This window comes from Drosophila eugracilis, unplaced genomic scaffold (genome assembly GCF_018153835.1).
Source record: "Drosophila eugracilis isolate 14026-0451.02 unplaced genomic scaffold, ASM1815383v1 contig_1765, whole genome shotgun sequence".
Taxonomy (NCBI): domain Eukaryota; kingdom Metazoa; phylum Arthropoda; class Insecta; order Diptera; family Drosophilidae; genus Drosophila; species Drosophila eugracilis.
This window is the reverse complement of record NW_024572605.1, coordinates 2,202,118-2,229,364: the sequence shown is the minus strand read 5'-3', so window position 1 is coordinate 2,229,364 and position 27,247 is coordinate 2,202,118. Positions and strand designations below refer to the sequence as shown.

The 27,247-nt window shown below is 43.2% G+C and overlaps 1 protein-coding gene across 2 annotated transcripts; it reads right to left on the bottom strand.

Moving 5' to 3' along the window:
* Positions 1-437: 437 nt before the first annotated feature.
* LOC108109143 (BMP-binding endothelial regulator protein) lies at positions 438-25,567 on the bottom strand. Of its 2 annotated transcripts, none has more exons than XM_017217543.2 (7): positions 24,669-25,567; positions 12,554-12,865; positions 9,613-9,701; positions 4,582-4,675; positions 4,321-4,503; positions 3,372-3,584; positions 438-2,976 (listed from the first exon to the last, which is right to left on the bottom strand). In XM_017217543.2, exons 2-7 carry the CDS (start codon positions 12,732-12,734, stop codon positions 1,484-1,486), a joined length of 2,253 nt encoding a protein of 750 aa, XP_017073032.1. In that variant the 5' UTR covers positions 12,735-12,865; positions 24,669-25,567; the 3' UTR covers positions 438-1,483. The 2 variants fall into 2 exon arrangements, with proteins under 2 accessions (XP_017073032.1, XP_017073033.1); XM_017217544.2 differs by lacking the exon at positions 24,669-25,567 and adding an exon at positions 12,995-13,016.
* Between the last annotated feature and the right edge of the window lie 1,680 nt (positions 25,568-27,247).

Genomic DNA, 27,247 nt, shown 5'->3' with positions numbered 1-27,247 from the left:
GGATTCGGATTTGGAGCCATCGGAGTGCTTGTTGCCACCCCAGACGCAGTGTCGTCGTGGGGAGTTGGAGTTCGTGCCTCTGAAACTGATGCCACACACGAGCAAAGAACAATAAACACAAGTTGGCCGTGGATCCTCTTTTGGAGAGGAGTACCAGGAGGGGTAGGAAGCTAAAAGCCAGCAGTTGAAGTTCCCACAGGCTATTCGATTCCCACTTTTTGAGCTGGTCAACTGCCTGGGCTTTTTAATGGGTTGGAGACAGGTCCACCCAACTTAGACACCACTTGCAAAAGGCTTTTGTAAAGGTTGCTCGCGGAGTAAAAGGGTGTGTGGATTAAAGTCGGATTTAATTTAGTACTAAATCTGTGTTTAGTTTATTAGTCAATTTTAAAAATCATTTCCCTCCCCTGAACCCCCGAAAAAATGCAAAAATTTAATTGTTTTTTTCATATATTTTAATTTGATTTTATCCACTTGCATTAGTGGCATTGGTTTTTGTTTTGTTTTTTTCTTTTCTTCGTTTTTGGGCTATTCAAATATGTCGTAAATTTACAGATCCAGCCATACAAGTAAGTAGTTTTTATAGTACATTACATTAACTTTAAACTTTAAACTTTAAACTTGATTAATTTGTAAATTTGAAAATGGCAAAGAGTTGTCTCCCTTTTCCGCAGGTTAAGTGCATAAATAGCTGGCGATAGTTGTATAAATATTAACACAGTTTGGGTAAAAGTTGGTTAATTTGAGATAAGCGGAATTTCGAGTTGGTTACGAGTAAGTAGGAGTTGAGTGGGGAGAGTTGAGTTCTGGGGATCTGGGGCTCGTTCATGATTCAACTAAGCAAAAATACTGTTGTGCAATTCTCATAGTAGTTGGGTAGGTCCTTCTCCTCATCCTTTCTAGGGCTTAAATTTTAAGCAAACATTATCAAGTACTTTAGCTAGGACTGCGTTAAGTTCTAAGTACACTTAGCTAAAGCTTAGCTTAGGTTTAGTTTTTTGTTATAGTTATAGTTTAGTTTTTAGATCAGTTTAGTTCAGCGCAGCGACGAAACACACATACAGGATTACAAATACAAAACAGGCACACAAACAACAGGCTCTCCGAATATAACTCCATTACTAAAGCTAAAATAAATAAAACTTAGGCTACACGAAATGGCGACAGGATGAGTTTCGATGCTATGTGTGTGTGCGTGCTACATGTAGTCTGAATATTATATATATCCGCCATATATATTTATATATATATATGTCTGCCTTCTCCAGAGGACTTTCAGCATAATACTGTGGCCTGGCTGTCATGGGAGCGAATTCAACTAGGTTTCCCTCACGGTCTCTCGCCTCTTTTGGGCCGCCAAAAGTATGCTATGGTTTGCGGCCTGCCACGCGAGAGTATCTGTGTGGATGGGCGTGCTTGTGCTTAGGGTGTGGGTGTATGTGTAGTAACTAAATGGGTAACTAAAGTTAAACGGTCAACTAACTTAGTGGAGGGGCGGCGGCGTGCGATCCGGCGCACGCGGAAAGAGGACACTGCTGGGCACATGCTTCAGGATGAAGTCCTTCTGCAGCTGATCCTTGTCCAGCCTGTTGTGGCCGTGCCTGTCCAGCTGGTTATGGCCACCCGGCTTGTGCCGCCCCTTTTGGCCCTGTTTGCTCCACTGCTGCTGATCATGCTGCAGTTGCAGCCTCAGCTGGTGGTTCCGCCGACGACCCTTCATCCGGCTGAAGCTGGGATCCCCGTAGAACTGGTTGCCCTTGAAGCTCGACAGCGTAGCATTGCGTCGCCAGCCGGCCGGGCAGTTGGTGGCACTCCTCCAGTCCGGCAGCTGGACGCCCAGTCTCCGACACTCGTGGGCGTACGCTGCAAAGCTGTCGCAGTGACAGTCGCCGGACGGACACTCGCACACGTCCATCCGACAGGCGACCTTGTAGTTCTCCGGATTCAGACGCTCGTGGCATTCGCCAAAGAGTTCCGGAACACTCAAGGGATGGCAGTAGAAGTTCGACTTGCGTTTGTCGCAGGTGGGTGTGGCGGCCAGGAATTCACGCTTGCGGGAACACGACTTGGGGCCACCAACCTTCCAGGAGTTGGCAAAGTGCCATACCTCATCGTCCCCATGGTTTCGTCCATCTTTGCCGGTGAGATCGTCCCGCGAACTGCCGTTGAAGTTGCCACACAGGCCGCACAGTCTTTGCTTGAACTTCGCCGGCACCGAAACTTGCAGGAAGCCAGCTCCATTCCACTCCAGGGTCAATCCCATTTCCGATCTAAGCATCACCGCTCCTCCATCGGCCAATCTCTCAATAGTGACATTCTGGCCACCAGCCACGCCAATATAGGGCAAAGTGACCCTGGTTCCGTTCACCTTGACCCGCATTCGCTGGCCCAGATTGACCTTTAAGTTGCGCAGATTCAGGGTCACTGTTTTTGCCCAACTGGAGCGCCGCGTGCCACGCCCCTCGTTCGTCAGCCGGATGTGAAAGGTCTTGCCCAGACAGTCGGACGCCAGGAGGTATTTGCAGCTTCCCTGAAAGCTGAAGAACTTTCCGTCGAAAGTGCGGAAGTGGGGATCCCCGAAGACGGTGCATGTTCCTGCCGTTTCCACGCACCGCTGGCAACATTCACCCGGTGGCTGCTTCAGCTCCTCATTCGCCCTGCACTTGACCGCCGGACAGCGCACCTGGGCACATCGAATGGTTCCACCATTGCAGAGACAACTGCGACACGGTCCCATGTCCCAGGTCTCGTTGTTCTGGTAAATAACCCCATCCAAGCTGCACTCGCTTCGGACTTCGGCGACCGCGCATCTTGGACAGCAGCCATCTGGCTCTTGGAATTCCGGGGAGCACTCCAAGATCGGACAGGTGGGACGTTGGCACACGGAGGTTCCGTTCAGGCAGGTGCAATTTGTACACCTGTCCGGCATAAACTGCGTCTTCTCCGGGTAAACACTTTTGTTGAAGAGGCACTTGCCTGGAGGAAAAACAAGACAAGATGTTAGTTTGGAATCTAAAAATATTCTATTATATATTACAATAATCTGATTTAATATTTTTTAGCATTTATCACTTGAAATTAAAATGAAAATATGTTTATATTACTATACACATTCTGATAGAAAGAATCTATAATTAGTTTTGGCTTGATAATATATCAACAAGAAAATATAAAACAAATTTGTTTATGTGGTCGTATACAGCAAGGTACAAATTTTAAAGTTCATAAATTGCTTATTTATGTAGAAAACAAAAATTTGATGTTCATCCGAAATAGAAAGGGAAAAACACTGAACATAAGCAAGATCTATGGGGCATAGTATAGCAAAATTTCCTTTTAAAAAATTATTTTAGGGATATAGCAATGCTCACCTGGCACTGGGAGAAAACTGTGGTTCTGCGGACAGCGTGGACAGCACTCGTCCGGACGCTTTGTCTGCTTGGACATGGGACACGGGAGCACCGGGCAGGTCTTCTTGGAGCAGGTCAGCTGGTTTCCGCGGCACTGGCAGACGAGACAGCGGTCGTCGATGGAGGCGTCCACCTCCTGGCCCTCGGCCACCGTCTGCCCGTTGATCTTGCAACCTGAAAACAGCGAGGCAATCCCATCAGATATAAGGCATTAGACATCAGACATTAGCCATCAGACACTTATGATTTAGTTGGGTTTGATTTGCTTGGCCACGGGCCAAGAAATTTTCCACAAGGCGAAACGGGTTTCCAAGCGGCATTTACCGCATTTACCGCATTTGCATAGGCAGCGTCATAGGAGGGCCCCCAGATATTGGTGTTGCCTTTGTTTTCTCAGCCGCGGTCGCAATGCGAATATGCGGGACGACATTGTCGCCTTAATAGACAATTTAAAGCCCATAAATAAGCAGAGCCAACAATAATAACATCAGCGTCGCGGAGAACAGATCAAAACAGATCAACAGATCGCAGTGGATCACCGATCACCGAAGATTTGATCGGAGATGGGCCCAGTATCGGAGGAATGCCCATGAATAAATCATTTCGGTAATAGAGACATAAACATGCTGGCACTATCTGCGATGATCTACTTTGGCTTGGCCAATGATTGGGGTTTTATATATACTTTTTCCTCTAATAATTATGAATTTCGAAAAGATTTAACATATTTTATGCCGCTTTGGCAATACCCGTTCGTAGAGCAAACAAACCGTTTGTCCATCTGCTTGGGCTCTCTATTGTCTAACGATTATGAGGCATTAACCGGAGATCCCGGCTAATTTTAGTGAGTGATGCTACTGGGGACGGGGACTGGTCTGGATTTAATCGGAGTGACTAGTAGTAAACTCACCCTGACAGGTGGGACAGCATTCGCCGGGCCGTGGCGGCTGTAACTGGTTGTTGTCGCACTGCGAATAGCACTTCTGGACCGTCTCGGTGACCACGGTGGCCACGCACTTGTACGTCTTGCAGGGATCCTCGGGGTCACTCCACTCTGACCCACTCTCGTAGGACATGCCACGGAAGGTGCAGCCTATGAAATGGAAAATATCGAATTTACAGGAATGCCTATTCTGTAAATTATCTTTAATTTAAGCTAAGTCCAACTTACCTTTGCACCTCCGACAACAAGTTCCATTGGATTTATCCAAAATATAGCAATCATTAACGGGCGGACAGGTATCGCGGCAATTGACGAATCCGTTCTGTAAGATTCAAATAAAATGCAAGACAATAAATTAGTATTATGGCTGATAGAGTTTGCCGGCCCCATGGGGCGTATGCGCAATGTGCACAAATGCGATTAGCCATGCGAAAGATGGCTGTCACCGGGCAGCTGATCTGATGATTGGTGTGTTCCACTGCACACTTGCTATATATGTCTCCACCTTCCTTCCCATAAAATACACCTCCACCTGATTTACTGCCCAGCAATTGCTTTCCAAATTGCCATTGCTCACTGAGGCTCTGCACTCTGACCTTCACTGTAATTTACTTTGGGCGTGGCGATTGGTTTGACTTGCACTTCGTTTGGGGTTAGCTACACAGAGATATATATTTTGAAATTGGCTCTATTTGTATATATATCTGTTATTATGATATTTCGTAACCTATAGAAAAATAGTTTAAGTTTCTCTCATTTTGAAGACTAGATAAAAACCCATTTAGACGTAAGAATAGAAATAAGATTGTTTCTATTTTTCCTCTCTGAAAGTTAATGGTGGAAAATGAGCTGGGATTATGCAAAGCTGGCTAATTTATGCTGCAGTAATTTATCCTTAAGACCGAAAACCCCCCGATCTGTGTGCAACTCGTTAGTTGATCCCTCGGCTGATTGCCTGCCCACAGGTAAGCAGCTCGAAATCAGCTCAGATATACATATATTTATATGCGGGTATCTATGCATCTGGATTTTCTAGCCGTTTGGCTGTTAACGACATGCTGACAGCTGCAGCGGGGAGCATAGGAATTGATGTCGATCATAAGTCAAACTGTTGCAACTTGGCCGGCTTGTGCAATTGCCATTGCAATTGCTATTCGCTGTTAGCTGTTGCTGTTTGCTGTTGGTGTTGCTGTTGCCTTTAACCCTTGAGTGTACAGCTGCTTGGCAGTGACAGGTTAAAGCCAGATTCAGATTCAGATCCAGATCCAACCTGGCCGTAATAATAGAGCTCGGGTCGCAGCCGGAGCCGCCGCTAATTGTAAATGTATCTATAAATCTAGATAGATGTCGACCAAAAACAGGCAAAATATTTCACTAATTTGTATGCAGTTGCTCCGAACAATGTTGGTCTGAGTATCCGAATCGAGTGTGTATGAGTGTGTGTGTATAATTTAGTGCAAGCAAACCAGATTGGATCTCAATTTGGATGGGGCTGCAACGTGCAAAATTTGCAATTCTTATGAAAATGAAAATCTCGAGAGTCTCAGCCAGTCGCGGTCTCTGGCTGCTAGATGTTTATCATCGTATTAGTTTTAATGGCAGTTGTTAGTTGGAATTTTAATGGCACTTTAGTGCGGCATTGTCGTAACTCCCTCCTGCCTCCCCCCTCCCCACTCCATTTCTACACGAAAAACAAAATTACTTCAAGTAAAGGTCGAACGAGCAGTATTGGTTTTTGAATGGCGTTTTTAATCCAATTTAAATTTGCCTAATTTATGATTATATTTTGTGAGAAGGTTAAAGTGAAGTATAATTAATTATATAGATTAACTATATATCGCATTTCTTTACTGTGCACTTTTTGATATACAGTAAGCTGACAGATTGAGTATCATTTTAATCGCTTGTCGTATCTGACGGATCAAAGTTCACGTGCTCTCGAAATCCGGCCAGAGTTTCAACTTGGTATCAGCCAACTGGCATCCAGCTGTTTATGCTTTGGAATTCTTTCTTTCTAATCGGGAACCGGTATAGAAATATGCCCAGCCAACATGAAAGTTGAGGCATTTTTTCTGCGAGAGATTGCCAAAGCAAAAGCTGAAGCCAAAGGCGCCACGATGGCAACCCGAGCTGCTAAGTAGCATTGTATGATGATGGAGAGTGGATGTGTTGTGGATGGAGGATGGATGTAGATGTTGTTGTTGTTGTTTCGGATCTTGCCCAGCGGCAGTCCGCAAAAACAACAACAACAAAAAGTAGTTGGAGACTCGGGTTTGCCACAGTGGCAGAACCACATTTGCAAACGGCCTCTAACGACCTTGCGTTTGACAAAACATGATCGGTTTTAACACCGTCTCTCTGCCTCTGTTTCCATCGCTGGCGCTGTCTCTGTCTCTTTGTCAGAGGCTCTCTTTCTGTTGGCCATCTCGGAGTTAAGTTGGCCAGGTTGGAGTCTGCCGCTCTAGACGCGGAGTGAATATGGTAATGGCAGTCTTGTGGTTTTATGGTCATGTGTATTTTGTCACTTGTGGGCTATGGCTCAAATTGGAATCGGAATTGGTCTTGGAATCGGAATCGAAATGAGAATCGGGCTTAGAACGGTTGGGCCAAGAATTTGCAGGAAAGGAGTTGGCAGACCTGTATGAGAGTTTTGGCCAAATCTGGTTTGTCCGTGCTCTAGAATTCCATATTCGCAAAAGTGAATTTATTTTGTTGGTTTTAAGTTATGCACACTGGAACTGCTCTAATGATTCCAATTTGTAGATGTGCCTGCCCCTGGTGATCGTAAATCCCTTATTAATATTAATACAGAACTAAACTAAAAATGCTAATCCAAGTTGGCATTGATATTAATTCAATCACTCACTGTATCCTCTAATCACATGTTTACCCATTTTGAGGACAAAAATTTCATTTGCAAATTCCCATAAAAGTCCCGCTCAATCATGGGCGAGCAGATTCGCCGGGAAAGCGTTTAAATCATAAGCCATTAAGTGCGAATTCAGCGGATTCAGCATAATATTCGCATAAAAGCGAAAATTTGTGGTCTTTTCGGGGGTGGAGTGCCGTTTTCTTTGATTGTCCTTGACGATTTGGTAGCCTTTTCTATGCATGAACAAGATATTCATGTGTGTGCTTTAGACAATAAACGCGAGTCGTAAAGTTTCGACTTAAATGGCGGCTATTACCAGAGAGAGAGACTTACATTACGGGAGCGTTATTTATCGGTTTTATGCGTTTAAGCCGCGATTACAGCTTAACGTTTTGCACGCTTCGCATGGCCAGCGTTTTGTTTTTGGCCCCTTAAGAGCGTACCTAAGAGAAATCGCATCGAACTCGGGTTAAATTCGATTTCATGAACTTTTAATGAGTCGAGCGACGAATCCCCAGCGCGTGCGACTGAGATGCAGCATGCGGTTGTTGGGGAAAGAGACGGAGATACTGATACCGATGGCGCCTTCCCAGTAAGGTGGCGCCAGTATCGTATCTTTTTCTTTTTTATTCAGCTCCCCCCGCTGATTTTGCTGCTGCTTTTTAATTTCGGTTACGCCCACTTGACGACGACGACAGCAGCAACAATGGAAATAATAATAACAACGCAGCAAGCGAAGCTTAGCCGCAGGCGAAAAAAGATTCTGCGATCGGAACCGATCGATCGATCGATCGGCTGGATCGCTTGGATCGTTTCGTTCACCCGATCAGCCGACCAACCGATCGCCCGACCGCTTCCATCGGCGCCAGCTTGAACGCTTCAACGCTTGCCGCTCAAATTGGAGCAGCGGCGTTTAGCAGCGCTTAGCGCTAAATTAGCAGCAGGCTCACGACAGCATCACAGTGAAAAATATATTCTTAAACTGATAGTTTTTGGCTTCTCAAGATACGTTTTTAAAACATTATTTTTATGAATTCCTATATATTTTTTTAATGGAAAATACCGTATATGTTCTTCTATGTATTAGGTTTTAAATTACATATTCACCTTGACTATATTCTTCCTAAAACCAACATCGTAAGTTTACATTCGAAAATCAAAGAAAAACTCATATTTAATTATAAGCAAGAACTATTTTTTCCTGTGCTTTGGCAACCCTACCACCTGCCCCGATCCACCTTTACCCCTTTCACCGCTCTCCTTCCATCGATCAGTCCGATGAGCACGCGCTCGCTTAATGACGACACGAAACCGCCGTTTGAGCCGCGACAGAAAGGGAAAGAGATGGCGGGATGTGGCGAATGAAAGAGAGAGGCTGTCGCTGGGGAACTGGCGACGAAAAATCACGGCGGCGGCGCCAAGTGTTTGTCAAACGATCGAGTGCCGAGATCGATCTGCGGATGCGGACGCGAACCCAATGCCGAACCGAATACCCTTGCCAATACTGCGGCACCCGTGATACTACCCATGATACCCGTCCCACATGGCGGATGACGGCGTGAAACCCGTTTGACGACCTTGGATCATAAAAATTCACGAGAGGGGGACGGACCATAGGGGAAGGGAAAGAGGGAGGGAGAGGGAGAGACAGAGTGAGTTGGCGAGAGGAAGAGACAAAGCCAAACAAATGCAAACATACTCAAACATTCCGACAGATTCCGGCAATATCTTCAGCTGCTTCAGATTCTTTCTCTAATACACAGAGAGAAAAGTATAGGAATTTTATGTTTTCTGTAAGAAACCAATTTTTGAATATTAAGAAATTTATTTATGCCATTCGAAACTGACTTTGAGAATTATTAAATAGGTAATTAAGGATTTTAGTACTAAAGTTTCAGAATATTAACACTGTTTATTGAGTTTTGTAACTAAATTTTTGATCAACTTTGTTCTCTGTGCCGTTAACGGTAGGCAAAAGTTTGAGTGTGTGAGTGGTGGCTTGTAATCTCGTTGAAATATTCGCAGAATTTTTGGTATTTTTCATTTTGGCAGGCCGCTAAGGATGTAACTGCAATGACATGAGTCTGAATGTCCTGCTGGCTGGACACTGGCGTCGCCCCATGCTGAGAGCGAGATAGATAGATGGATGGAGGGGCAGGGAGGCAGAGGATGGGCCAAGTACAAGAGATTTATTTCAGCAAGCATGTTTATGTTATTTCATTTCGTTTCATTTCGCTTTAAGTGACTTTTATCGAGGCCAAAAAGCAACTCCACTCGCAAACTTGGCAAAGATCCGTGGAGCCGCCTTAAAAAGCGAACAGAGAGTTGGGAATACGACTCTGGCTTAATGGGAAATTAAAGTGGCAAGCACTTCTGTTGCAACTTACCTGGCATTCGCATTTGAAGCAGGTGAAAATCTGCGGCTGGTTCTTTAGTTGCACTTCTTCTCCCTCATTCGAGCAGGATTGCCGGACGCCTGGAAGTAAGTAATTGGAGTGCGGATTAGTGATGGGTCGCCTATCTTATGTGGGTAGTTAATCCCCTTTTTTTCGAAACCCAACCAACCCGACCCCGTCCACTGCATTTCCTGCCTCTGACGTTGACTCTTGATGTAATAATACCAAACAAACACAAACAAGACGATTCATTGCATGTACAAACGCCGGAAATTGCCCACCGACTGAGATCTTATCCGAGCACGTGACCCAAAATGGACTCAACCCTCACCCTCTCCTACTTGTGCATCTGATCTCCTTCTGCAGGTCAATGAGATTAGGCCACTGGATTTATGTACATGCGTGTTTACTTTCCACTGAGATAATTATGTTAAGGTAATACCTTTACTTTTGGGATCAACTTAACTTAATAGATCAACTTCCGAAACCCAAACATAACTATCTTCTGTTAATCAAATTACAATTCCTAATACTTTTGAGATACAGCATTTATTTGACCTTTTCGTAAACTCTATTTTACTATTTATAAAGTTCAAACTTCGACTCTGTACTTCGAATTTTTCTCTCTGTAAGTACACTTCTGCCTTGATTTGTTCTTTTCGTTGTTGTTGTGCTCTGCTACTTTGTTTGGCTTTTACCTTTTTCCTTTTGCTGGCGCTTAAGTCAAAAGTAGCCAAGAGTTGCATGTTAAACATGTTCCCCAACAACAACAAAAGTAACAACAACAACAACAACAGCAACATCAATAACAATGGGCCAACAAAAGGTAAACGGAAACTGAGAGGGAGACGGAAAGACAGGTATGGTGAAGAGGGAGTGGGAGAGACACGACCCCGGCAGGCTGAGCCAGCTCTTCTTCTTCCCGAAAAGCGAGGACCACCTGCAATGTGCTGATAAACACACAGGTATACCAACTCCGAACCTCTCCCTCGCACCCGCTGTTCAGGGCAATAAATGAAGACGCCGGCGCTACACCGTAAGAAAAATGCTATAAATTTCTAACATTATGTTTATCCTTATTCATTATTTATAGTATGATTACTTTTAGGTATAAACATTTCACCTTTTAAACATTATAAATATTTTAGCCTTATAACCTCTTTAACCCCAAGAGTTTTCTGTGTAAGACGAATGGAAGGAGTGATCCATTCGGGCTACCTTCTTGTTCTCATCTTGTTCCTCTTCGTCTTGTGATCTCTGTGGGCGGCTTTAGAACTTTGTTTTATTCTGCATTATTATCGTGGTTCCTCCTACTTGATCTCTGCCCCCGATCCCCTCCAGAAACAGAAACAATCTGTGTAATTTGGTCGCTTGTTTGTTTTTGGTTCGCTTTGTTCTTTGATGCTGGACTCTGGATGATTGTTGTTTTTGGTCCACTCTTTCCTGTTATGCGATTGTGTCCTGCTGTTCTCCCCACTTCTTTTCCCAATGCCACACCCACAATTTCAAATCAATTGGAAATTTTCCTCTGCCTAATCGAATCCAAAACAAATATCATGTTCGCCGCTGGCGGACTTTCTACATTCCTTTCTCTTTTCGACTAGAACAGTTAATGAACTTGGTTCAAGTAACCCGATATCGGCATTGCAATATATCTAATTTATGCGATTTTTATTTACATTTAACACACTCGAAAACCCATAAAAAAGCCCACTCAATGTGTGTTTTTTAGAGGGGCCCAGACGAAAACAGCGAAAATAAAGTCGCCGCTTGAATATGCTCAGTCAGTAGCTAATACCGCCGGACCGCCCTAGCTCCTCCGCTCCCTCACCTCCCCAATTTAAGCCCCCTTCTCCTTTCCTCTCCCCCATCTGCTGGCGTTGGCGACGTTCTCCGATTAATCACAGTCGCAGATTAAGCGCCAGCCAATTGAATGGAAAGAGGGATTAAGGGGGGTCAGAGGGGGTCATCGGAGGAGTGATGAGGGGTAAAGAGGAAAGAGGCAGACGGCGGCACGGGTTCGAGCGGAATTCACGAGCGTACGCCTAGCGAGAGGAGAGCGGGTTGCGAGGAAAATAATCAAAAATCAATTGATTATGTCTAATAAAGATTAAACATTTTCTACTGGTTAAAAGTTGTCTTTATAGATCATAAAGATTCAAAATTAAAGAGCCAAGTTATTAGATTACATTTTTAATATTTGCTTCAACCAGTCAAGTTAGTTTATGTAACATTAATCTGAAGTTTAATGCTGTCTTTTATAACTAAGACTTAAGTCTTGATTATTAAAAAGGTTCTCCAGATCTTAGATTGATGTGAAATTCATAAAAAACAACGCCCAGTTAAAGGTTACCAAGTGCAATTGGCAAAAGTCGCCTCTGACTCAGCTGAAAATGACAAAAAAGTTCCGTAGAAAAACGCTTGAAATAAGTATATAACCCCGCTCTATAACCGATCGCATTGGTTGGCAGTTAAAGCTGTTATAAGCTCGTAAAAATCAGCTAAAATCCATGATTCATAGTCATAAGCTGTAGTAAGTCCGGCAAGCCGCTTAGATGCACACATCTGAGGGAGTCTTTGAATAATATTTTCCAAGTTTCGGGAGGAATGTTGATCTTCATCAAGGTTGGTTGAAAGTTTGACGATCGTATGGGAAACAAAATTTATACCCCAAAAAGTGATAAAACAATTATCAAATTAGAAATGGTCCTCAAATGATCGTTAAAATATTGTTTACGAGATACTTAAGTTTGTTACAGAAAAGGGTCTAGGATCTTTTGGATTTCACTTTTCAGAAACCTTTTTCAAACTCTTTTTTATGTTTATTAACTGCCCAAGAAACCTTTATGGATGTTCTTTCCTTAAAACAAAACCAACAATGATCCCTTAGGTGCCCAGCCAAAATGAGACTTAAACACTATCACAAACTCACCTGATAGACTGTCACCCGCTCCGGCGGCTACTGTCTGTATTTGGAGCACGGCTAGCAGGATTATGGTGAGGATCAGGGCCTGGTTGAGTCCGCAAATCCCTGTGTAAAGCCGCCTTGGCGCCGATGATTTTGGTGGCTGCTGCGCAGAAAATTTCCACTGACCACTTGATTGGCAACACATTTTCACAATCGGTCGATGTTCGCGGAAATCTCTATTAGTTTTTCCTCTGCACAATTCTCGATAAGTGCCTCGCTTTCGGTTTTTGTTGTGGCTATGGCTATGGCTGTGGCTGTGGCTCGCGTGAATTATGACTGGAAAGAAATTGTGTTTTGGTGGAGAAAGATCACGATCAAGCCGGTTAGTTTAAAAATAACAGCGCAGCGGGCGAAAATAGATTTGTTTGGATATTCTGCAGGTGTCTTGTACCAATTTGTACCTACAACTTTGTTGTTCAAATTAAATTTAGAACCGATTTGTCAGCATCGGTGTTGGTGGCTGTGGTGGTGTGCCTGTGGCCTGTGTCCGTGCCGGTGCCCGTGCAACAACTGTTGTTTTGGAGAGTGCAAACACACTTGCCGCCCAGGGTGAAATTTTGGCCAGTACAGTAAATCATCCCGTTTTGGGTTTTACGACTCCTGCCCGGAACCCAGAATCCCAAAATCCCAAGATCCCATATAAAGATAGACAGATAGAATTCTGCGAATCATCAGAGCAGCCCTCGCCCGCCTCTTCTTTTTGTTTTGGGAGGTGTTAAGACAACCTGGACATTATTAGTTTTGCGATTTATGGGTGCGTATATCCGTGTACGAGTCTCTCTATGCATATTGTAGTTGTGTATCTGAAAGTGTTCGAGTGTTGGTTCAGGTAACAACAGATACGAGCCTTATGTGTGGTGGCTCTTTGTTCGACTGGCGGATCATAAAAATGTTAATGATCTTTGACGGGCTGGCGCCAGCCAGGGAATATTGTAATGCTTGTTTGAGTTATAATTAATTTCGATGGCGCATAATATTTTATTATTTGTCTTGAGCCAGCACAGCACCGCGATTTTCGCCAAAGATTTGCTGTCGTTCAGCTTCTCTGTTGGTTTTTTGACTTTTTATTGATTTCTGGTCGCTTCAAAGTGGCGCCAGCTGAACGCCGAAAGTCGAACGTCGACCGACGACCGACGAACGGCGAACGCCTAACGCACCAAATGCGGATACGAATCTCAGTGAATCACTAAGCGCTAATCCCTATCCCCGGCGTAATCCCAAGCCCCGGCTTGATTTCCTATCGAAGATCGTGTGACACACCCTGCGGCGATTGGGAGAGCTGAGAAAGAGAGATTTGGATTGGATGGCCCAAATCGGTGCTTGACCTAACAAATGTCAGCGGCATGCGAACAAGAGCCAAATGGTTAGGAAAAGTAATGAACCATATAGGTACCCTAATCTATGGGAAACAATGTTATATCAAGGGCGTATTATAACATAAGTTTCTGGTAGTTAGCCCTATGAGTTTTAAGACTAACATCATAAATTTAGGATAGGCATCTGAGGAGTATGAATAACAATAACTGAAAACATTTCTGTAGGTAAAAAGTACTTTTCACGCCTCGTATACCCCCCTTAATCGGTATTTGTCACACTGCCCGACCTGATAAGACCTCAGCTAATGTTGGACTATATGTATATATGTAGAGCTCTGAATAATATGTTAATTTCTGCACTTGATAACGCCGAACATACACACGTACGAGGAGCAGCGAATGCAGCTATTGACTACGTGACGATCCGATGAAGTGGTGTTGTTCTGCCTGAGCCCGCTCCCTGTGATTAGGTGCAATTTGTCAAGCGTCAGTTGACAAGGACAATGCAAATCAAAAGTGGGAACAACTATATATATATATATATATATATGCCTCATTAATTCATTTCTCTGTTTCTGGGAAATGATTCTTTGTGCGACTACAAGAATTAGATGACTTTGATAAAGTGGAGGTCTTCAAATTAATCACCATTGAGCAGCAGCCAGCAAGAAACAAGTCGCAGTTTTCCTCAGAGATTATGTAACAGCGAGCTCCAATGTCGCCGTGATTCCCCCCCATCGCTCAATTCAAGAGCACTCTTCGACTGCCATTCCAAATACGATTCTTGATTCTGGTCAAGGGCCCGAGAGCTCGAGTTGATTTCAATTGGATTGCCTGGGCACTCGGCTTATCGTGTGGGTTCATTGTTCATGTTTTAATGCCCATGGCGTTGGTGATCGTGCCACATGTGTACATGTGCAGTGTACGCAATTTCCAAATCGCCAAATCAGTCGCTCTTTCAGCCTGAGGTTAATGTGCGATTGAGTGAATGAGTTGAGAAATCGGTTGGGTCTGAGCTGCCGGAGTAGCCGGAGCTGGTGGGGCCTAAGGTTGATCCGAAAATAGCCGAGCAATAGTGGAAATTAGCAGGGCATTTAATTTGAGGCCCAGTTCCTAAGATCTTGGCCCTCCGTATTATTCTATAATGTGTGTAATTGGTTAGCCGTCGTCGGTCGGCATTACATGACTCAGACTTAGACGATGTCGTGCCAATTAAAGTGGCCGAGGGCCGAGAGCCAATGATTATGGACTCGCGTTGGGGTTTCTAATGGTTCCGACATGGCGTCAACCCAACCGACAAGGCCATGGCAATTAACCGAGCTCGGGGTTGCACTTGAGCTGCAGAAAATTGGTTAGGGTTCTAGGTTCTAGGGTCTGGGTTCTGGTTTCTGGGCCCCCGAAAGGGTTACGCATGGCACGCAGACGGCGTCTAGACGGAGCCTCTAATGATCGGCGGTAGGTATATACTCGTACTCCCTTATATATATCCACTTTACTCCATCCTTATCACACTCTCGCCATCGCGAATTCCACTTAAAAGCCCTGCCCGGCTGGACTGCCACTGCCAGTGCCAGTGCCTGTGCCTATACCAGTGCCTCCTGCCAATTACCTTCGGAGTGGACCATGTCGCTGGCTTAATTCAATTAACAGCGGAATGCCTACGACTTACAACCTACAGCCGCATGGCCATTAAGCCCCGAGATCAGTCGTAATCCCCCGCAAGCGGCGCCAAAAAACCCCAGAGACTTTGGCAAATCATGCAAATTCCACAGGCCAACTACAAGACACGACTCCAGCCTCGGCTTGGATCCAATCCAAGCTGAAACTCCCCGCTGATTCCGATCGCTGCCTGGCAACTAATTTCAATGTATTTGCATATTGAAGTCTGTTTGCTGTTTGCTGTTTGCCACAACAATGAGATGGCTAAAAACGCACATTTGTCAAATGTGAGGCCCTTCGGGGCAAGGAGGGCTCGGGACTTGAACTGTATTTGGTACAATTCCATCTGACACAAACCGAAACCGAAACTGAAACCAAAACCGAAACCCAAGCCGAAAAACGATTACAGCTGCAGCTGAAGATGAAGACAAGGCCCAAGACCAGACCCCAGCCCATGACGTTGACGATTGCTCAAGACAATGGGCCAACAACCAGAGGTAACCAATTTCGTATGCCGGGGTGTGATGGGGGGAAACGAATGCATCGAACGACATAATAAAGTCACAAGCCAGACAAACGTATAAAAGCTAACAAAGCTATTAGCCATCATCGTCATCATCATCATCATCATCATCGGCCTCATCGATGGGCCCAGCCCAGCCCAACTGCGGAGTGCCAGGACCACAGTGAAGACCGACCTCAAACTGGTCCTGTCCTCCGCCTTCCGCCGGGCTCTACTCTCCCAATGGGTAATGCGATTTTAATAGCGTTCGAATCATTGCCAAACCGAACAAAAAGAACCCAACAGAACTGAGCTGAATCGAGCCGAACCCAAATGTGCCGGAATAAGTGCTCCATAAAAGTCACACATCATATAGTTTAATTAAATGGGTTTTTCTTGGGAGAGTTTTCAAATAACCTGTGTTCTTTCTATACAAATTGATGTTGGAAAAGCGACTGTAGTTTGCCTGATTAAAAACTTGTTTCTTATTTAGTTTTATTTTATATTTAAAGAAATTAAAGGGAAGCTTTAAATTGTTTTTGTTTTTATATCTCGTTTGAGTGCCTGAGAAAAGTTTTCTTTGGGAAGACTCCGATATATATTTCTGATTAAGAAAAGCCTAATGGAGAGGCTATATACATTTATATTTGCCTAATCAAGTGAATGTAGTTTTTGAAACTTGTTTTTTAATTGTATAAATAATTTAAAATGCGAACCCAAATCGTATAAAAACGTATATTTACTACCATGAAGTTACATGAAAAATGTTAAAATTGATTGCCATAACACAAATTCAGTTCTTTGACTCTAAGTTTTCTTTTGATGGAAAACTTTATTTTAAATCAGATTTGCAATCTAATAAGAAAAGATTAAGAGTTGAGTTGATTCATTTTTCATTACCCAATTTGGTTCGGCTCGGAGCTCAAGAAAAAACTATCTTAAGTTTCAAAATCATAATTTTTAAATCTACAAAATCTCTTTTTATGGCTTTGTGGACACATTTTGATCATCTGTTGATTGCCGAGCCAATCAGCATAAGCCATTTGATTCAGTGCCGTTTTTGGAGCCGCCACCAGATTACCCCAATCGGTCCGATCCGATGATATTTCCTTCGCGAATTAGTCACCCTAGAATCTCGGCCGATTCCTGGCCATATAAGCCCAGGCAAAGACTCTGCACAGAGTTGTCATGGCCATGAATCATGGATCATATAAAATGATTTTTATTATTCTTAACTGCTCATTGGGTTCGGCTTGCAAATTATTAATAAACTCGGGGCGAAAATGGTGGGGGAGTCGCTGGACGAGGGGCAATGGGCGTTAGAGTGCGGGTGCTGGCTTGTTGAAATTTGAGTATTATTAGCGAATTTACCGCAAAATCTATAAATAGCCAAACAGAACAATTAATTGATACACAGACACAGCTCTGGCTTGTGGGTGTGAGTGAGTGAGGGGGCCAAGCCAAAGCCAAAGTCGAACTTTTGTGCAGAGCTAAAAAATGCGATCAAAACAACAAACGAAATTCCATACAATTTTTATTGTGCAATTATTTAGGCGAAAGTTAATCAAAAAACTACGTATACGAAATATTCGTTGGCTTCTTTTTGTTTTGTTCGAATGGAAACCGGATTTATTGATCGAAGATGAGGCTGTATAGCTGTAAACAATTTTTTAGAAACAACCAGCCAACGGGCCAAACAAAAAATCAAAAAACTCAAAAAAAAAAAGAAACAACGAAACAACAAATTTGAGCAGACGATTTACGGGAATTCCAGCGAGTGACGTGCGGAACCCGATTTTATGATGTTGTTGCTGTCGCCGTGAATTGGTAGCCGCTTCTGGCACATTTGTTTAATGACAATCTCCGAAATGCCAGAGAAAAAGCAAACAAATTCTTGGAAACTGTTATCAAATTCAAGCGATTTTTTATCTCAACCGGAAAATCAGAAATCGCAGCTATGTTCCCCTTAAGAACCAAAATCACTTAAGATATGTATTGACAGAGTGTTATTATATTTATTTTTAGGGCGACCTTGAGAGTCCAAGAATGACATACATTCCTTTGCTATTCTCTACCTGATTCAAATTTGTTGAAATTTTTAATATTTCTTAAGTCAAGATCAACAATATAATCATAGGTATTGCTGTTGTCTTTTAATCAACAAAGCACACCTTTATTAATCTCAAGTGCATTTTAGTTTCATTAATGCTTAAGAACCATCTCTGAAAAAGAGTATTCCCTATTCGCTTAACGATCTTGGCAGACTGCTTACAAGTTTCGTTTGATACCAGCAATCAAAATGGTTTTCACAGGCAAATTTATTGATTAGCACGCAAATGCGAATTGTTTGAATATTTTCAGCTCTGCTTTGTGGCCAAGACAAAACGCTCGGGGTGTTGGCCCAAAGGGGAGCCTCAATGGGACAGGTGTCGGGGGCAACACTTGGGCGCCACAGCCAGTTCTGTTCTGTTCTGTTCCGTTTTGCTTGGCTCGAAAAGTATATTTCTGGTGGCTGTATTTCGCTCTGACGCGCTGCTCTGCTGCTGCTTGAAATTCGATATGGCCATAAAAAATATTACCTCTATATGCGGACTGCGATGCGATCGGCCGTGCATATGTTCATACATTCTACACTACATTCCGCAGCCGTGATTCAGTTCGAATCTGGAGTCTAGACTTCCGTTTCTTCCTCTTCGTCGTTCGCCAGTTCGTTTCTAGAGTCTTTCGTTCTGGGGTTCGTTGCCAGAGTCTTTCGTTCTGCGTCCGTGTTTCGTGCTTGGAGATCGGTTATCGGTTAATGTGTCTGTTAATTCACGTTGATGTGCCCATATATCTTGGCTCTACGATTTCAGTGTTCGGCTCTGACATGCAATCGCCGGGGAAAAGGGGTCCCCAGTGACAACTGACAGTCCGGTGCAGTTGCACTTGATCAGCTTCGTTCGCTTTCGATTGTCTCTCCAGTTGAGGTTTGTTTATTCGTCGATTAGTTCGGTGTCGTGACGTTGAACCTGCCACAAAGACGGGCAGACGTTGCCCCGGAGGTGTTAATTCAATTACGGCAACAATGGTAGACCAAATCTCAGCTGCTCTAAATTCTAGTGACAAGTCGGAGCTAATGAACAGATCGATCTTTGACAGCGGTTAAGCGTTATTTGCCTTTTGGTGGAAGTTACACAATAGGAAGTTGTTGTGGTCCACAGCCTAGTTAGTAAACTAAGTTGGGGTTGAAGTATCTTAAGATAAAGTAACTCCTTTGTTTTATTTCGAGAGTTAAGATTTTTCCAAACTCTTTCCCTCAGCGTTTCACTGAAACATTGTCTGCCTCTCATACACATTTACTATATTGTTTTTTGTTATCCATGGTTATTGACGTACAGAAATGGAGGCCCGCTAAACTCATATAAATTAGTCTGTTTATGATTGGATGGCCGGAGCAGGAACATGAACGTCAGCGTTGATTTGAAATTAACATATGATTATCACAAATTTTGCTTCCATTTTTATGGGCATCGCAGTGTTTTTTGTTTGTCTATTTTTCTTTTTTACAAGTTTTCATGGACTTTGCATAGGAAAGGCATAAATGCACATTAAAACATTTACATACAAATGAGCAGAGATTGAAGCGAAAAACTAAAAGCTTGGGGATTCTCTGGGCCATCTGCATAATTTGTGTGAAATTGCGACTACAAATTGCTCATCTGAACCCGCGTCGCACTGCCACAAAAGATATACATTCCGGACTTTGGTTTGCGGCGGGCAAATTGTGGGATTTATGGATTGTTTTGCCAAGCGCCACACGAGCGCTGTTATCAAGGTGCTTTACTACACCCATTACCAGATCCCCCTGCCCGCAAACATACAGCTTTATGTTTGTGTGAGCCCGCATATGTATCACCGACAATTGAAATTGCTTGTTCTCCCAGCGAATCGCTGGATCTGAATACGCTGCCAAAACGCGGCTGACGTTGCCGGACTGCCTGCCAGGGCAATAAGAATGAATGTTAGTAAATAAATAAATATTGTAAACAAATGTTCGTTTTTTGCTGGCTTGGCATATGTACAGCTGGCTGTTGCAACAAATGAGCTTGTCAAGTTAAATGGCACGCACCAAATGCTGTCAGCGAGGTTGCAAGCTCACAGACAGGGCTACGGATGCCACACATACAGACCCACATGCCCTGGACTGGCATTGCCGCCATTTTGTCTGGCTGCACTGAGTAAATTGTTGCAATTGCTGACTGTAAATAACCCGGGCACAATGTGGCACAACACGGCGTATTAGTAATCTAGTTTATTTCTGTATATGGCAGCGCAGCAGGGTAAGCTAGACGGGGTGAATGGGAATGTGAATGGAGGATTGGCGCTCGAACAAAGTCTGAAAACTTTGATTTCCCCTCTATTTCCCGCATTTCTTTGACCAACTTAAGAGTTTGGTTTAAGTTTAGAACTTCAAGCTCTATTTTTAAGCAAAGTAACTTTGTGAGGAAGGCGGCGGAAGTATTGCATATCTTTGTTAGCTTATTAAGTCAATAAATTCATTTTAAATACGGATATTTAAAATGAATAAAAGATGATTTAAATAGTATATCAACATAGATTGTCATATTCGAATATTTAAGTATTTAAATAATAACCTAACCAGATTAAATAAAAGGTATAGAAATATGACAGTGTTCAGTTTCACTTAGGATAGTTAGAGCTAACCTCATCACATCTATAAACCCTGAATTTTATTATTTTAAAGTTCCAAATCTTGCCATAAAAGTGTCACAAATAAAGTGATAAGATTTAACTGGAGCTAAACTGTAAAGGCTAACAGAGAATCCCCCATCGACGCCTTACTCTTTGCTAGTCAATGGCTCTCCCCACATATAGAGCATTTCATTACCCCGCGAAATACTCCACTAATCGCCGAAGTACACGCCGTTTAGTCTGGCACAACCAGCTATGGAGAGATACGGCCAAGGAGAGTCTAGGGGAATTGTCTATTTATAATATCTTATCAGAGGAATTTTTATTAGCCGTGTATTGTTCTGCAAATATTAATTAGTTTCTGTGATTGTACAACGAAAAGGGAAATTGCCCCGGTGCTTTTGGAGTGTGTGTAAGTGTTTGCATTGCGTGTCATGGCGAAATTATCATTGGTTGTGTGACGCAGGAGACCCCATTCATCCCATCCCTTGCCTGGACACCAAGCGAAACGTCTAAGAGGGCTGGTGAAATTGCAATCGACAGACGCTGTGATGACGCATGCTTTTCCCATCGGCTTGTTTTCAGTACGAGAGCGAGTGTGTGTGGGGTGTGCGTGTGGGCCTAGACATATGGCGACAAAGAGGCTGACGTCATAAGCTATCCATCTAACGGGGAAATGGAAATGTGAAATGGAAATGGAAATGGAAAACAGAGTCTGGCAGACGGAGATGGTGGCAGAGAAACTACCCCCGAATGCGTGTCAAGACTTTGGACTTGGACCCACCAGAGTGGGCACTTGGCCTGGTCTAACCCACTTTGCACAGCTGCAACATCTCAGTACCGCACTATTGCAGTTAGGCAGTACGGCAGTACGGCAGTACGGCAGCAACACCACAGACACAGCAGCAACATGTCCCACAGCCCCACATCCCACGCAGGCAATTAAGAACGCGACTTGGCTATTGGGTTACACTTAAACTTCACTTCATTCGTTCGGTTTCGTTTTGTAGTCAGCATTTAAAATTATTTATTAGAAGCAACAGTCGGACAGGCGGTGTCACAAATAAGGAGGGTGAAGGGGAGCTCTGTCGCGCGGGGGGGCGTATCAAATGTTTTGCTTTTTGCTTCTCAGTCTTTTCAGTTCTTTTTTTCATTCGCTTGCTTGCTCTTCGGTCTTCTGTTTTGGGTTTTGCCAAAACGAAACGAGCCAAGCCGGCTTGCTTTAAAAGGGGGTTTCAAAAGGGGTGAGAGACCCAAAGGGGGTTATACATGGGTGGCGAGGGGTATCTCCTATAACGTCTGGCGCTTGGCGACAGCAATTTACCTTTAAGCGAATGCAAAAGTATGCGGAGTGCCGAAGAAAAAGTAGTCCCAGCCACACAATTACCCCACTAGAAGAATTCTTCGGAGAACGGGAATCGGGAGATCGGGGCTCTTTAGCTGGACCATCTCTATAAATAAGCTAAAAGTCGCTGGCCGAACCAGCTGAACCATAAATCATAAGCAGACGCGCGAGTGTCGAGTTATTATGCGATCATATTTTAATTGCCGGATTATTATTATGCAGGCAGTGCCACAGACCCACTTGCCCCCCTTTCCTCTGCAGCATAATCAAGTCCAGCAAACAAACAAAACACCTGCAAAGTCACCAGTTGCAGTTCGCCTCTCCAGGTGAGTGTGCGGATGCGGATTGGAGATCGCTCGGCTGTGTATGGAGTGTGTGTGGAGCAGACCTGAAGCCTCGACGAAGATTGCAGACCGCAGATCGCAGATCGCAGACCGCCTGGCTCTGTGCTTGGACAGGTGCGTGTATGTGGCCAGCGGGAGCGGGAAAGAGTTGCAACGTTCCGTGACAATCCATTACCGAATAAGGAATGCCCTGGTAAGGATCACAATGTATGTCCTTTAACTATACAAGCCAATCAGTTCATTAGGTTAAACTTTTGTTTAGAAACTTCAAAAGGAAAAGAATCTAAAATACATAAAAATATATATCATTTATGTATGTTATTTTAATAGAGTAACCTTTTGATTTAAAATCTCTTACCAACCAGAACAATTTCTAACTACCTACAAAAACTTTTCATTAAGCCATTTTCATTGAAGAGTTGCCTAACTTGTGCGTATGTTTTCCCCACCCAATTGCCCATCCTCAGAGCTAAGCAAACAACATCATCCACTTCAATTACCCTTGATCCAAGGGTATAAACACATAGTTTTTTGAAACCGAATTCACATGCAGTTCGTAGTTGTAGTGGCAGTTGTTATTTTTGTTATTGTTGGCGATGTTGTTGATGTTGCTCGGTGGGCAGAAGGGGCAAACGAGTTGGCCCCGCCGCCTATGTATGTGAGTTGTCAGTTGGCAAAACTGGTATGGTTGCATTTTTATTATAAAGCGAACAGAAACAACAACAAAAAGCGACACCTAGGCAGTACGGGAAAGTCCGTCCGATTGTCTTTGCCACTGCAACTGGGGATCAGAGGATTGGGGATTGGAGTATTGGAGGATCGGGAACCTGGAATGGGGAATGGGGAATGGGGAATGGGGACTGGGTACTGGGGTACTGTCATCCATGGCCTGGTGTGTCGCCTGTTTAGCCGAGTACTCGAACTGCTAGTCAGACGTCTGTTCTATGGACATTTCATGGACATGCCGGCGCACATTCATATTAACCCATGTAGCTTTGGCTTATTCCCAGCCCCGCCCCCAACGGATTGCCCCTGCAAAGAGCAGTTATTACCAGCATTATATACACAGAAAGAAAAATATATTGACTATCTTGGATAGGGTCTTAACTAATAAGAACGAACGGATTTATACGTATTTGATTTCACAATAATTTCTTGGCTAATCTTGGATATCTTTGGATATCTTTGGATATCAAAATACAACTAGTATCTCAATTTCTTTCTGTGCATACTTTATTTGCTCCTCTGTTTGTGTTTCGGCTTGTGTCTTCATTGCCCCAGGAGTCGTAATTTGTATTTGTGTCCTTCAGGCCGCCTGTCCTCCTAATGAGCCAGTTTATTGTATTCCCTATTTCTGCCTCCCTACCCTGGGATAATACTTTTTATGGCTTTGTGGCGGTAATACAGGAAATTGCCAGCGATTAGCTTAGTGACAATTCAAGCTGCAATTGAAGTTGCAGTTGCAGCTGCTGCAGTGATTTATCAGCTGAGAGTGACAGTTGGCCAGCTTATCTATATATCAGCAAGAGATATTTGACACATCGTTACTAATTGGTTAAACAATATGTCTCAACAGTGATTCATGCCCGGCAACAGATAAAGTGTTGAATGTACATACATATATCCGATCTGAAATACCTTGTTTAATCACTCACTTAGTTGGTGGCTGCTAAGCGGCTTAAAGTCAGTCCGAATCCCAAAATACACACTCAGAACGCCTATGTGAGTAGTTTTAGAATGCATTAAACCCAAATTGTTGCCAGGCAATTAAATCCAACTGTGAATTTCCGCCTTACAAAACACTATGCAAATGTTCTCAATTAATTGCTTGCTTGAGAACGATCAAACATATGTTTGCTCATTCGTAATTTGATCAGCTTCTGATTTTGATTTAGAAATTCTTAATGCTCGGCGGCAATAAATTTTGAATTTGAAAACGACGAGAGAGCAGAGAGCGAGTGCCAAATGTGATAATAGAATCCGAACAATTAAACAATTTTCGCAAAATGTTGAAACAACAAAGGCAGATAGCACACACGTTCGCAGATACACACAGATAAGTGAAATGTTTATATGTTTCGCATTATAATAAAACAAAATCGCAATTGGCATTATAGCAACAAAGAGCGGGAAAACAACAACAGCAGAATCAAGGGAATAAAGGGATCGGGGAGAGGCAGAGATTAATTACAATGGAAAAAAGTAAAGACGCAAAGTTTACCCGTAATTACACTTCCAGATTTCCAGATGAGGTGCTTGTGGTGGCAAGAAATCGGCGGAATCGAAAATTAATTATGCTTGACATGTTGCCAGCGATCATCAGTGTTGTTCTTGTTGTTATTGTTGTTGTCTTCTAGTTGTTGTTGTTGCTACTCGACCCGATATGAATCGCATTTTCAATTGCCTGGGCTTGGGTCTATTTTATTTTTTTATTTTTAATTTTTTTTTTGTATTTCTATTTATGCGAAATAGAGAGGGCACTACGCGCTTGGAAAGAGACGGACAGCACTTAGAACTCACTGGCACATAATTTATTTGAGCCGGCGCGCGCCTTTCATTTCAATTTCCATTTCCATTCGCATTCGCTAAAGCATTTCCATTTCCATTTCCATTTCAATTTCAATTTGATTGCGAGTACTTCGATTCGGTTTGCCACAGATTACGCATACGCCACGTTGTGCGCACCCGCCGACGCTGTCAAAGGTTCAATTCAGCGCTGTGCCGCAATTGCAATTTGCATTCAATTCAATACAACTCAATGAAATTGCGCGCCAATTCACCGGACCCACTGGAAAACGCTCCCAGCAAGTGGAAAACGACGCATTTGCACACGCAGAAAATGAGAAAATCAGAAAAACTGAAAATCACGCTTAAACCCGCATTAAGCTCTCGTCGCGTTGATAACAAATTTCGTTTATGTTGTTTTGTATTTCATTTACTTTTCAAGCGTGTGTATATTTTGAGAGTGTTTCGATTGAAATTACACTCTATTAGCGATCGTCGTTTGTGAATCGGCGAACGTGAAAATCGCGCGCGAGTTTTCCCCTTCAACAGAGGGATTTTCCTGGCCAGCAGATTCGAAATTTCGAGCCACTCTCGAGCGATTATTAAAATAGCACCGCTCGCGTGCGCAGCCAAATTCAAACTGAGAACTGAAAATTTCAGCTGAGAAAACTGAGAAAACGCTCGGTTCGTTCGGCATGGCCTTCGTGTCGCCGAGCCGAAGGCAAAGCAGCGCAGCAGCAGAGGAAGGCTGCCCATCGGATTGGGGCTTCAATATTTTGGGGGCTCGCACTTTGCTCCGATTTTTTGTTGCTGGAAGTGGTGGTGGGGGTGATTGCTGGAGGGGTTAAGGGGCTGGAGACAAACGCTTGTCGCCTGGCGCTAATTAACTGCACCGAAAGAAATAGCTGGTAGCTATGGTATCTATTTGAACCTATTTAAAGTGGTTTTTATGTAGGTATATTAATCCATTTCCACAAATATTTTTAGGTATTTATGCTCACTTAAAAATGTATAGAATAGCTATAGTTACTTAAAGTTATATGTATGTTCATGAACCAAATACGAAGAAAGCACATCTTGAAGAGTTCATATTTTTTATTATTTACAAATATATCATTCCTAGTCATATAATTTTTTCATTTACAATGCGCAGTCACAAATGAGATACTCAGATATCTTGAGATGTTTTTTCTACGTGCGTGAGTTCTGGCGCTGCGGTCGCAATCATATTCAAGCGACTTCAAAGGCGCAGTCCTCAAAGGTTGCAATTGAAATCGAATTTCAATCTACATTCACACATTCCTCAGCGAAATGAACACCTTAGCATTGACGAAGTGTTAACAAGCCGAACATGAGAAGCGCCCTACCTTAGTAGTAAGCAACTCGACTCAATTTAATACGATTCGATTCGATTCCGGGAACTTTTGCCAATTAGAATTTGTCAACTGGCATTCCGCGCTGTCTGCTTTGACTTCTTTGTTTTGACAGCACCGCGTGCCCAGGGATTCACAGAGGTATTTTCCGAGTCCGATAGCATAACATTCCCTGGCCGTAGTATCGATTAGATTACCTATGGCATCCAAACCATGAATGAATTGAAGTTCAAGTGTGGACGAACAAGGCTGATAAGATCAGTGGGTGTCAGGTGAAATTGACAGACTTTGGAATCACTGAAAGTCAGGTGAAATTAACACCTATGGGGGAAATGTTAATACTACTGGTGACAGAAAATCTAAGTGTGTCATAATTGGCAAGTAGTTTTTAAAGTAATTTCACAATCCGAACCAATAGCAATGAATCATTTTTAGTAATCAGCACCGAAAGTGGTAAGCTGTGTATTTCCGCAATGAATTAAGTATAATGATAGGAAAAATTCCGTTCGTAAGTAATTAAATTTATATTTGATAACCGCATGTGTACTTAATTTCTAAAGATTATAAATTTATTCAAGTAATTTTGACTTTTACTCATGTAATATTAAATTCTCAAGATCTCTTGGCTTAAGAGTGTCTCTTTAAGAATTGCTAAAGGAGAATGTATTCCTTAATGATTATTAATCATAATGACTAACAAGCTGAGGATAAAATCCATCAATAAATAAAGAAGAGCCAAAGAATATACTAGGATGGGCTTCTTTTTTTGCAATTTTACTACAAATCGGAAGCAATTTCTTTCCCACCATGAATGAATCCATTCATTATAATCCCCAAAGCTGCCGTGACTGCAAGCTGCATTCGCAATCCGAAATGTGTCTTATGGCATTTGTCTCGAATGCGATAATAGCACTTAAAGCTC